Source organism: Heterodontus francisci, chromosome 19 (assembly GCF_036365525.1).
Source record: "Heterodontus francisci isolate sHetFra1 chromosome 19, sHetFra1.hap1, whole genome shotgun sequence".
Taxonomy (NCBI): domain Eukaryota; kingdom Metazoa; phylum Chordata; class Chondrichthyes; order Heterodontiformes; family Heterodontidae; genus Heterodontus; species Heterodontus francisci.
Window position 1 is genome coordinate 93,529,842 of NC_090389.1, and position 12,683 is coordinate 93,542,524.

At 46.4% G+C, this 12,683-nt stretch overlaps 1 protein-coding gene across 8 annotated transcripts in view; it reads left to right on the forward strand.

Moving 5' to 3' along the window:
- The window catches only part of LOC137380312 (6-phosphofructo-2-kinase/fructose-2,6-bisphosphatase 4-like), a 447,018-nt gene that overhangs the window by 393,595 nt on the left and 40,740 nt on the right, over nucleotides 1-12,683 (forward strand). For 7 of the 8 annotated variants that reach the window (XM_068052234.1, XM_068052235.1, XM_068052233.1 and 4 more), the window contains one exon: nucleotides 9,443-9,505. The exons of the other annotated variant lie outside the window; for it this stretch is intronic. In XM_068052234.1, coding sequence (XP_067908335.1) covers nucleotides 9,443-9,505 — 63 coding nt within the window. The remainder of the gene's footprint in view (nucleotides 1-9,442; nucleotides 9,506-12,683) is intronic. 8 annotated transcript variants of the gene reach the window in all.

Sequence of the window (12,683 nt, forward strand, 5' to 3'; positions counted from 1 at the left end):
AGCAGCATGATGCCACTCCAACATTCTCCTGCAGATTGGGACAAATACCCCTGAAGCGCTCTTATAGATGTGGGCTATTCACTCTAACCATGTAATTCACCCTGTTGCAGGAATTGGGATGGGGGTCTTCAGCTTATTCCATGTGTGGCTAGGAGCTCCACACCATTCCACTTGTGACAGATAGGCCCATTGGAATTTCAGCCCTCAATGGTCCCATGAAGCACAATACTGTCCTTTCACTTGAGTTTCGGCTGTAGTTCAGTTGTTAGCACTCTCGCCTCTGAGTCATAGGGTTCCAGGTTCAAGTCCCATTTGAGCACAAAAATCTAGACTGACACTCCAGTACAATACTGAGGGAGTGCTGCAGTGTTGGAAGTGTTGTCTTTTAGATGAGGCATTAAACCAAGGTCCCATCTGCCTGCTTGGGCGGATGTAAAAGATCCCATGGCACTATATCAAAGAAGAGCAGGAGAGTTATTCCCAGTGTCTTGGCCAATAATTATCCCTCAATCAACATCACAAAAATTGCTGTACGCAAAATTGGCTGTGTTCCTACTTCTTCGTAGGCAGTCCCTCGGGACCGAGGTGACTCACTTCAACCCAGCTCAGTAAGTCCTAATATGGCTAACAAGTCCAATGTGCGAATTGCACTCTCCCATATCACAGAATCATTACAGTGCAGAAGGAGGTCTTTCAGCCCATCGTGTCCACACTGGCTCTCTGAAAGAGCAATTCCCTCAGTTCCATTCCCCCACCTTCTCCCCATAACCCTGCACATTCTTCCTTTTCATATAACTGTCTAATTCCCTTTTGAATACTTCAATTGAACCTGCCTCCACCACGTTCTCAGGCAGCACATTCCAGACCTTAACCACTCGCTGAGTGAAATTTTTTTTCCTCATGTCACTTTTGCTTCTCTTACCAAATACTTTAAATCTGTGCCCTCTCGTTCTCAATCCTTTCATGACAGAACAGTTTCTCTCCATCTACTCTGTCCAGACCCCTCATGATGTTGAATACATGTGTGGCAGCTGGTGTTTGAAGAGTTGGATAAGTGAGCTCCTTGGGAGGCTGTGCGCTCCTTCCGTTGCCTGGACTTGGCTTCCACATGCTCCTGTCGAAATCTCATGAGGTGCTCAGTACTTTCCCAAATGCTCCTTCTCCACTTTGAGTAGTCAAGGGACAGGGACTCTCAAGAGTCAGTGGGAATGTTGAATTTCCTCAGGGATGCCTTGAGAATGTCCTAAAGCGTTTCCTCTGTCCTCCTGGGAGTCTTTTGCTGTGGCGAAGCTCAGAGTAGAGCAGTTGCTTCGGGAACCGGGTGTCAGGCATGTGAGTGACGTGGCCCAGGGAAGCTGGTTTTGGGTGATTGGCACCTCGATGCTGGGAATGTTGGTTTGGGAGAGGATGCTGACATTAGACTGCCTATCCTGCCAATGAGTGTGAAGGATTTTGTGGAGACAGAGTTAGTTGTATTTCTCCAGTGCCATGAGGTGCCTACTGTAGATTGTCCAAGTCTCTGAAGCATATAGGAGCGTGGGGATCACTGCTGCCCGGTGCACACCATGACCATGACCTTAGTCCTGGGTTTGAGGTCCTAGTCCTTGAATACTGCCTTCCTCAGTCGGCTGAAGGCAGAGCTGGCACATTGAAGCTGGTGGTGGATTTCATCACCTATGTCTGCCTTTGTCTTCCTACATTACAACAGTGACTACACTTCAAAAAAGTACTTATTGTTTGCAAAGTGCTTTGAGACACCTGGTGGTCATGAAAAGCACTATATAAATGCAAGTCATTCTTTTTCTTCACTTATTGGGCCAGAGTTCAAGTGCAACCCACAATGATGCAGAGAAAGTCTTTAATCTCTGTGCATTGTTAGGGTGCTGAGTGGAATTGTTTTGACACTTTTTCAATGCAATCATAGAATGGTAACAGCTCCGAAAGAGGCCATTCGGCCCCTCATGTCTCTACCAGCTGGCTACAAGGGCAACTCACCTAGCTCTACTCCCCTGCCTTTTTCCCAAAGTCCTGTAATATTTTTCTCTTCAGATATTATTCAGTTCTCTTTTGAAGGCTTCGATTGAACCTGCCTCCACCACACTCTCAGGCAGTGCATTCCAGATCCTAACCACTCGCTGCGGAGAAAGGTTTTTCCTCATGTCACCATTGCTTCTTTTGCCAATCACCTTAAATCAGTGTCCTCTGGTTCTGGATCCTTCTGGCAATCGGAACAGTTTCTCCCTATCTACTCTGTCCAAACCCCTCATGATTTTGAATACCTTTATCAAATCTCCTCTTAATCTTCTCTTCTCCACAGAGAACAGCCCCAGCTTCTCCAACCTATCCAGCTACAACACTGGCATCTACCCGGCAATGTGAAGGATTGCCCAAGTACGTCCTAGCCACAAAAAGCAGGACAAATCCAACCCAGCCAGTTACCGTCCATCAGTCTATTCTTGATCATCAGCAAAGTGATGGAAGGGGTTGCTGACAGTAATATCAAGCAGCACTTGCTCAGCAATAACCTGCTCACTGATGCTCAATTTGGATCCCATCAGGGCCACTCAGCTCCTGATGTCATTACAGCCTTGGTCCAAACATGGACAAAAGAGCTGAACTCCAGAGGTGAGGTGAGAGTGACTGCCCTTGACATCAAGGCAGCATTTGACTGAGTATGGCATCAAGGAGCCCTAGAAAAACAGGAACCAATGGGAATCGGGGAAAACTCTCCACTGGTGGAATCATACCTAGCACAAAGGAAGATGGTTGTGGTTGTTGGAGGTCAGTCATCTCAGTCCCAGCACATCATTGCAGGAGTTCCTCAGGGTAATGTCCTCGACCCAACCACCTTCAGCTGCTTCATCAATGACCTTCCCTCCATCATAAGGCCAGAATTGGGGATGTTTGCTGATGATTGCACAATATTCAGCACCATTCGCAACTCCTCAGATACTGAAGCAGACCACCATGTCCATATGCAGCAAGACCTGGACAACATCCAGGCTTGGGCTGATAAGTGGCAAGGGCGGTGCAGTGGTTAGCACTGCAGCCTCACAGCTCCAGCGACCCGGGTTCAATTCCGGGTACTGCCTGTGTGGAGTTTGCAAGTTCTCCCTGTGTCTGCGTGGGTTTCCTCCGGGTGCTCCAGTTTCCTCCCACATGCCAAAGACTTGCAGGTTGATAGGTAAATTGGCCATTAGCAATTGCCCCTAGTATAGGTAGTTGGACGGGAAAAATATAGGGACGGGTGGGGATGTGGTAGGAATATGAAATTAGTGTAGGATTAGTATAAAATGGGTGGTTGATGGTCGGCACAGACTCGGTGGGCCGAAGGGCCTGTTTCAGTGCTGTATCTCTAAACTAAACTAAGTAACATTCACCCCAAGCAAATGCCAAGCAATGACCATCTCAAGCAAGAGTGAATCTCACTATATCCCCTTGATTTTCAATGGCACTACCATCACTGAATCCCTCACTATCAACATCCTGGGAGTTACAATTGATCAGAAACTGAACTGGGCCAGCCACATAAATACTGTGGCTACAAGAGCAGGTCAGAGACTGGGAATTCTGCAACAAGTAACTCACCTTCTGACTTCCCCAGGGCCTGTCCACCATCTACAAGGCACAAGTCAGGAGTGCGATGAAATACTCTCCACTTGCCTGGATGGTTGCAGCTCCAACAACACTCAAAACAAATAGTCGTTTGGCAGTACAGAACTTGAGAATTGCTGAAAATAGAGACATGTTGTTGAAACTTTTCCTCTTGCACTCATCAGGACAATACGCAAGAATAACCAATGTAGGGGAAAGCAACAACTTATACTACATGAGAAGAGAGGAAGGGCCATGTTGTTTGATACGATCCGCCAGTCTTTGGGACGGCCTTAGGTCCGTGCATAAGTTTGCACGATATACAGCGAGAAATGGTTTGATCAGGGTAGACATTGTCACACAGGATGTCTTATTTCAGCATCAATCTTGCATGGTGAGCAAATGGCTTGGGCCCTATTTACAAGGTTGCCGATAAGGCCATTCTTATAGTGCATAGAACTGTAAGAATCCCAACGCGTGTATTGACCAGTGAAGGTAGGTTTGTGGTAGACCGTGGTAGAGAACCCCTTAACAGATTTCTCAACCAGTACGTCAAGGAAAGGGAGCTCATTTCACTGCTCCATTTCAAAGGTGAATTTGAGTGCAGGATGGAGCCCATTAAGATGTGCAAGGAAATTATTACATGCAGCTGCGGCTTCAAATATAGCAAACATATCATCTACATACTGGAAATATGCAAGAGGTAGGAGGTTAGGTGTCATTCCCTCAATGACACATTTCTCATGGAACCCAACAAAGTTGTTTGTCAGCTGTTTTGTAACACATGTGGTGCTCACCACTAACAAGATGCTGCCTTCAAGCCAAAAAGACATCCTGCCTATCGCTCAAATGAGTAATGTGATACATGAATTTCAATGCCAGTGTGTTGCTAGGTAAATAGGCCATACGTCCCAAAGACTGGCGGATTGTATCAAACAACATGTCCCTTTGCTGCTCGCAATGGGCAAGATGCAGGCCATACCCAACCAGCCCGTGCTTGCAAAACTCAAAACACAGTGTCCAACATTAGATCTGATGCTGCGATTGGAGAACATTTGCTAAATAATTTGCAGTGTGCTAAGAATTATGCTGACAATCTGTTTAAGATTGTCAGTAGGGCTCACAATGTGGCGCATTTTCGCGTACTGGAAGCTACTGTTACGACCAGGTGACAAAGGTGTCTAGGGGTCCATTTCAGCCTTCACCAGGTCTTACTGTAGCAGGGTTTTATTTTTTAAACACACTGTATTTTGAGCTCCCCCTTGGTGAATCCTTACTCACCGCTTTCCAATTATAAGGTAAAGAAATGAGCACAAACAGGCTTTCTTAGATTTAAAGAAGAAAAGTGAAATTTATTAAAACTTAAAGTTAAACTCTAGTTCGGTTAATGCCAACGGATACACGACACACCCATGCTAGCATGCATACGCGATACACACATGTAGATAGGGACAGAAAAGAGCAGAAGAAAAATAAAGTGGAGAGGTTTGAGGCAATATCTGAAGAGTTTCTTGTTACTGTGCTTCGAGCTCGCTGTAGAATCCCTTTGTAGGTAGTTCTTGCTTTTAGGTAATTCTTGCCTTTCATTGGGGCCCAGTATTATTCTTAAACCTTGTTCACTGTAGGAGACTTTTCTCACTCTTGGGGTTCCTGTGCCTTCAATGGATTCCAAAGCTGGTGAGAATGAGATGAGAGCAGACAGGCGGCGCAGTGGTTAGCACCGTAGCCTCACAGCTCCAGCGACCCGGGTTCAGTTCTAGGTACTGCCTGTGTGGAGTTCTCCCTGTGACCGCGTGGGTTTCCTCCGGGTGCTCCGGTTTCATCCCGCATGCCAAAGACTTGCGAGTTGATAGGTAAATTGGCCATTGTAAAGAAAAAAATTGCCCCTGTTGTAGGTAGATGGTAGGAGAATTGAGGGAAGGTGAGGATGTGAGAGGGAAAACGGGATTAATGTAGGATTAGTATAAATGGGTGGTTGATGGTCGGTGCGGACTCAGTGGGCCGAAGGGCCTGTTTCAGAGCTGTATCTCTATGAAATGTTCTCAGTCCAAGAGCTTTCTGTCTTCAAAAACTGGTTCTCCAATTTAAAACTCCCATTTCAAACTCTGCAACAGCCAGTTAGTCATGTGACTAAAAGGTCTGACCACTTCTGTTCTGTGTATTGTATGGGAGCAGGGACTGGTTCATTTGTTCCAACACTGTCTGCTAGTGTGCAAAAATGTCTTTCCGGACAAGGGGCCTGGCAATTCCTTGTAACAGGCCCTCTTTCCTTCCCAGCAACAATTTGAAGTTTAATGTCCATTTGGCGAAATTAATGTCCCTCATTCTTAGCAGGTGTGGGCCTGCATGACACTACATATATTAATACACAGGGCCCTGTTTTACAGACAGAACATGTACACACATTGCGCCTGTTTCAGCTGAACAAAATAAGTGAAAGCCATTTGCTGGTTCATTCCTCAAGGAAATGCCTTGACTAATCATAGTCAAGCTGCCTGGTTTAAATTTCAAACAAATCTTTCCAGTGAACTGTCAGTCACCGTAAACTGGTGCATTCTCCGTGGCAAAGCCTGTACCAATCAGAGTTCATTTGCCAACCAATCAGCACTCTCTTCTTATGCAGTATAAGTTGTTGCTTTCCCTTACGTTGGTTATTCTTGCTTTTGTCCTGATGAGTGCAAGGTGAAAAGCTTCGACAACATGTCTCTATTTTCAGCAATACTCAAAACATTCGACACCATTCAGGACAAAGCAGCCTGCTTGATTGGCACCCTATCCACCACCTTCAACATTCACTCCCTTCACCACCAACGCATATTGGCAGCAGTGTGTAGTGTGTACCATCTACAAGGAGCAATACGCCAAGGCTCCTTCAACAACACCTTCCACACCCACGACCTCCACCACCTAGAAGGACAAAGGCAACAGATGCATGGGAACACCACCACCGGCAAGTTCCCCGCCAAGCCACACACCGTCTTAACTTGGAACTACATTGCTGTTTCTTCACTATCACTGGGTCAAAATCCTGGAACGCTGTTCCTAACATTACTGTGGGTATACCTACACCCCATGCACTGCAGCGGTTCAAGAAGGCAGCTCACCACCACCTTCTCAAGGGCAATTAGAGATGGCAATAAATGCTGGCCTGGCCAGTGACGCCCACATCCCATGAACGAATAATTAAAGAAAAGGTATTCTGTATTGGATAATAACACAAAATAAATCACTAAATTGGCAAAATTACTCAGAAACCACAGAGATAGGTAGTGTATGGAAGGAAATATTATACTGTTAAATGACAATGTGTCTGATATCTAATTTGGGCGGCACAGTGGCGCAGTGGTTAGCACTGCAGCCTCACAGCTCCAGCGACCCGGGTCAATTCTGGGTACTGCCTGTGCGGAGTTTGCAAGTTCTCCCTGTGACCGCGTGGGTTTTCGCCGGGTGCTCCGGTTTCCTGCCACAGCCAAAGACTTGCAGGTTGATAGGTAAATTGGCCATTATAAATTGCCCCTAGTATAGGTAGGTGGTAGGGGGATATAGGGAAGGTGGGGATGTGGTAGGAATATGGGATTAGTGTAGGATTAGTAGAAATGGGTGGTTGATGGTCGGCACAGACTCGGTGGGCCGAAGGGCCTGTTTCAGTGCTGTATCTCTAAATAAATAAATAGGGTGAGCTTTTAAGGCTATTTCCTTTTGGTGTAACTGTACAAATGCTGACACGGCATAGCCTAGGTCTGTATAACAGACAGCTATGCAATAAAACCTCAAAAGGGCTTTGACGGTGTATGGTTTGCACTGTTAAAAAGATTGAGGAAACAACTGCACAGCAACTACAATAACATGCACTTATATAGCACCTTTAATGTAGTAAAACGTCCCAAAGTGCTTCACAGGAGCATAATATAACAAAAATTGACACCAAGCTGCATGAGATATTAGAGCAGAAGACCAAAAGGAAAGAAAGGTGGAGAGGTTTAGGGAGGGAATTCCAGAGCTCAGGGCCCAGGCAGCTGAAGGCATAGCTGCCAGTAGTGGAACAATTGAAATTGGCGATGCGCAGATATCTCAGAGGGCTGGAGGAGATTACAGAGATAGGAAAGGGCTGAGGCCATGGAGGGAATTGGTGAAAACAAAGATGAGAATTTTAAAATGGAGGAGTTGCTTAACAGGGACTGAAGCCGTTGTCTTCAATATTCCCAGTATTTAGTTGGAGGAAATTTCTGCTCATCTAGTACCGAATGTAGAAAGGCAGTCTGACAATTTAGAAAAAGCGGAGAAGTTGAGAGAGGTGGCTGTGCGATAGCGCTGGGTGTTGTCAGCATACATGTGGAAATTATGCTGTGTTTTCAGATGATGTCGCTGAGGGGCAGCACGTAGATGAGAGATGTGGGAGGGAGGGGTGTTAAGGTTAAATCCTTGGGAGACGCTAGAGGTAACGGTGCAGAAGTGGGAAGAAAAGCCATTGCAGGTGATTCTCTGGCTACGACTGGATAGGTAAGAATGGAACCAGACAAGTGCAGTCCCACCCAACTGGATAGGTGCTGGAAGAGGGTGGTATGGTCAACCATGTCAAAGGCTGTAGACAGTTCAAGAAGAAGGATGTATAATTTATCTTTGTCACATTCACACATTTGTGACTATGCTAAGAGCCATTTCAGTACTGTGGCAGGGTGGAAACCTGGCTGGAGGGATTCATACATGGAGTTCTGGGAAAGATGGGCACAAGTTTGAGAGGCGACAACATGCTCAAAGACTTCAGAAATGAAATGGAACTTTGAGATGGCTGAGTATTTGCAAATATAGAGGAATCAAGGTTTTTTTAGGAGAGGGGTGATGGCAGCTTTCAAGCAGGGGGAGAGTAACTGAGGCAAAAGAAACCATTAACCTAGGAGCCAGGAAGGGAAGTTGGGTGGTCGGCAGTTTGGCTGGAATTGGGTCGAGGGAGCAGGAGGTGGCTCTCCTGGAGAAGATGAGTTCAGAGAGGGCATGAGCAGAGATAGAGAAACAGGAGAAAGATGTGAATTAAGGGCTAGTGCATTAACCTTGGGGGAAGTTTGGCTCAGTGGGCTAGGGGAAGGTAGGAAACTGGCAGAGGCAGCTGATTAGATGGTCTCAATTTTAGTGACAAGGAAGTCTTTGAGCTGAGGGTAAAGGGAACAGGGGAGAGGGTTTTAAGAAGACGATTTGCAGTAGAGAAAAAAGCTGGGGGTTTCTTTGCAGTCCAGGTTGATCCTGGAAAAGTGAACAGTTTTAGCAGATGAGAGCAGGATTCAGTAGTGCTTTACGTGGTCCAGTCACATCTGGTGGTGAATGGGTAAACCAATTGCTTGCCATATCTAGGCTAAAGGGAGCAGAGATGAGGGCTGTACCAGGGGAATGGCCAGGGTAAGAGAGAGTAAATGTTTTAGTGGGGAATTAGGGCATCAAGGGTGGAGGTGAATGTGTGGTTGAGCAGATCATTAGCTGCAAAAATATTGTGGTGAGTAGAGGATCAAAGACGAGACATTTGGGGTTTTGAAAGTGCAGTTGTAAGTGAATTGGGGAGGCAGATTTTTCCAGAGGTGGGTGCAGACAGAAGTTGGGTTTGGAGGGCCAAGGTGGATATGGTTGAAGAGTGATGCAAGGAAGAATAATGGTGGAAATGTGCCCAAATGCGCAAAACGGAACTTTCCTTGATCTTATCAGCATAATAACAGTGCAGCAGAGCCTATGGCCTGAAGATAGGGAGGAAATGCAGAAACTATTTACTTTTACTGAAGGGACGTGTAGAATTCTGTGTTTGGTTGTTTCTATTTTTGCTGTAACCATTTATAATGACAATGTACTATTCTTATATTTCCAGAGGAACTCCCGTACCTGAAGTGCCCCCTGCACACTGTCTTAAAATTGACCCCAGTTGCATATGGTAAGCCTGTTAAGCCTGCAATGTGGCTTTGTAAACCAAATGGTGAACATAGAAACAGGAGGGCACCATTCAGCCCCTCAAACCTATTCTTCCATTTTAATTGATGGCTGTTCTGTACTTTAACTCCATGTACTAGCCTTTGATCACTATGTAAGAAAAAAGAGGGGCAAAGAGAGTATAGGGGAGGTCGTGTCTTACTAATTTGATTGAGTTTTTTGAGGAAATGACGAAGATGATTGATGAGGGAAGGGCAGTGGATGTTATCTATATGGACTTTAGTAAAGCCTTTGACAAGGTCCCGCATGGCAGACTGGTACAAAAGGTGAAGTCACACGGGATCAGAGGTGAGCTGGCAAGATGGATACAGAACTGGCTCGGTCATAGAAGACAGAGGGTATCAGTGGATGGGTGTTTTTCTGAATGGAGGGATGTGACTAGTGGTGTTCCACAGGGATCAGTGCTGGGACCTTTGCTGTTTGTAGTATATATAAATGATTTGGAGGAAAATGTAGCTGGTCTGATTAGTAAGTTTGCGGATGACACAAAGGTTGGTGGAGTTGCGGACAGTGATGAGGATTGTCAGAGGATACAGCAGGATATAGATCGGTTGGAGGCTTGGGCGGAGAAATGGCAGATGGAGTTTAATCCAGACAAATGTGAGGTAATGCATCTTGGAAGGTCTAATGCAGGTGGGAGGTATACAGTAAATGGCAGAACCCTTAGGAGTATTGACAAGCAGAGAGATCTGGGCGTACAGGTCCACAGGTCACTGAAAGTGGCAACACAGGTGGATAAGGTAGTCAAGAAGGCATACGGCATGCTTGCCTTCATCGGTCGGGGCATAGAGTATAAAAATTGGCAAGTCATGCTGCAGCTGTAGGTAGAACCTTAGTTAGGCCACACTTAGAATATTGCGTGCAGTTCTGGTCGCCACACTACCAGAAGGACGTGGAAGCTTTGGAGAGGGTACAGAGGAGGTTTACCAGGATGTTGCCTGGTCTGGAGGGCATTAGCTATGAGGAGAGGTTGGAAAAACTCGGATTGTTTTCACTGGAACGACGGAGGTGGAGGGGCGACATGATAAAGGTTTACAAAGTTATGAGCGGCATGGACAGAGTGGATAGTCAGAAGCTTTTTCCCAGGGTGGAAGAGTCAGTTACTAGGGGACATAGGTTTAAGGTGCGAGGGGCAAAGTTTAGAGGGGGTTTGCGAGGCACATTTTTTACACAGAGGGTAGTGAGTGCCTGGAACTTGCTGCCAGGGGAGGTGGTGGAAGCAGATACGATAGCGACGTTTAAGAGACATCTTGACAAATACATGAATAGGAAGGGAATAGAGGGATATGGGCCCCGGAAGTGCAGAAGGTTTTAGTTTAGGCAGGCATCAAGATCGGCGCAGGCTTGGAGGGCCGAATGGCCTGTTCCTGTGCCTGTGCTGTACTGTTCTTTGTTCTTTTTGAATAGATTAGCAGCTGACATAAACGGGAACCCAAAAACCTTTTGTAATCACATAAATAGTAAAAAGAAGGGTGGGACCAAAATGGTAATCTTTTTGTGGAGACGTAGCCCAGGATTTTACTGAGCTACCGACATTTGGCTTCGTGGCAGGGGTGGGGCCGGAAGATCATTCCGGCAGAGGCTCGCCATGGAGCCCAACAATGGGAGGGCTGGGCCTGATCTTCCTGGTGGCGGCTAGGCTCTGTGGTGGCCCCTTCCGCTGTCAGGTGATGGATCCCAGCTTTCCATATTTAAATGTCCAGAATGCATACATTTAAATAAACTTACCTGCAATCTTACAATCGGGCCGCAATCTTCTGAGTGGCAGCCAGCACTCGCGCACTTTCACTTTCCCTTCTGGGGAAAGCAGGCGCTGCAGTGGTGGGGAAGGGGGGAACTTAAGATTTTTAGTGGGGGCAGAAGGAACAGGGTCAAAATTTCATCATTAGTGTAGGTGATGGTGGGAAGGGGTGACCTCTGTGCTTTGTTCAGTTTGGCGGGGGTGGGGAAGGTCATGTTTGCAAGGGAAGTGTTTTCGGGGGAGAAAGGCAAATACTTAATTTTATTGTTGTTGGGGTTTGGGAAAGGGGTGATAGAATTTGAAATGAACAGTAGGGGGGGTGGTTCATTTTAAAAATGTAAATTAACCGGCAGGGCTGGCTGCCCTTTAAAAATGGTGCCAGTGCCTGCGCACAGGAAGCTGACACCATTGCAGGCATCAGAGCTCCCGCCCTCTCCACCTGATTGCGGAGGGTGGGGGTGAGCCGACTGGCGTAGTTAGATTAGCCACTCTGCACAACATTGCAGCGGCATGGCTGTGCATGGCCTACATGTGCGGGCCGCCATTTTTTTTGCCTGCTGCCATTCCCGGCAGTAGGCACCTAAAATCCAACCCATAGGATGTGGCTGAGGTATAAATGCATGCTTTGCATCTGCCTTCACTAGGGCAAAGGATCTTGTAATGGAAGAGGTGGTAACAATGTTGGATAGGATAAAAATCTTAAAATATTGGCAGTGCTCAAAGTAGAAAAGTCACCCAGTCTGGATGGGATGAATCCTCAGTTATTGAGGAAATAAGGGTGGAAATTGCAGAATCTCTGGCCCCAATCTTCCTTCGATTTTTTTTTTATTCGTTTGTAGGATATGGGGGTTGCTGGCTAGGCCAGCATTTATTGCCCAACCCTAATTGCCTGAGTGGCTTGCTAGGCCATTTCAGAGGGCAGTTACGAATCAACCACATTGCTGTGGGCCTGGAGTCACATGGAGGCCAGACCAAGTAAGAACGGCAGATTTCCTTCACTGAAGGGCATTAGTGAACCAGATGGGTTTTTACAATAATCACCAATGGTTTTATGGCCACCATTAGACTAGCTTTCTAATTCCAGACTTCTTAATTCAAATTCCACCATCTGCCATGGTGGGATTCGAACCCATGTCCCCAGAGCCCTTGCCTGGGCCTCTGGATTACTCATCCAGTGACATTACCACTACACCACTGCCTCCCCCTAAAGATATATATAGGGGTGGTGCCAGAGGACTGGAGGATTGTGAATGTTACACCCCTGTTTAAAAAAGGGGAGAGGGATAAACACAGTAACTGTAGGCCAGTCAGCCTGACACATGTGATGGGGAAACGTATAAAGACAATAATCCAGGACAAAATTAATTGACATTTGGAAAAG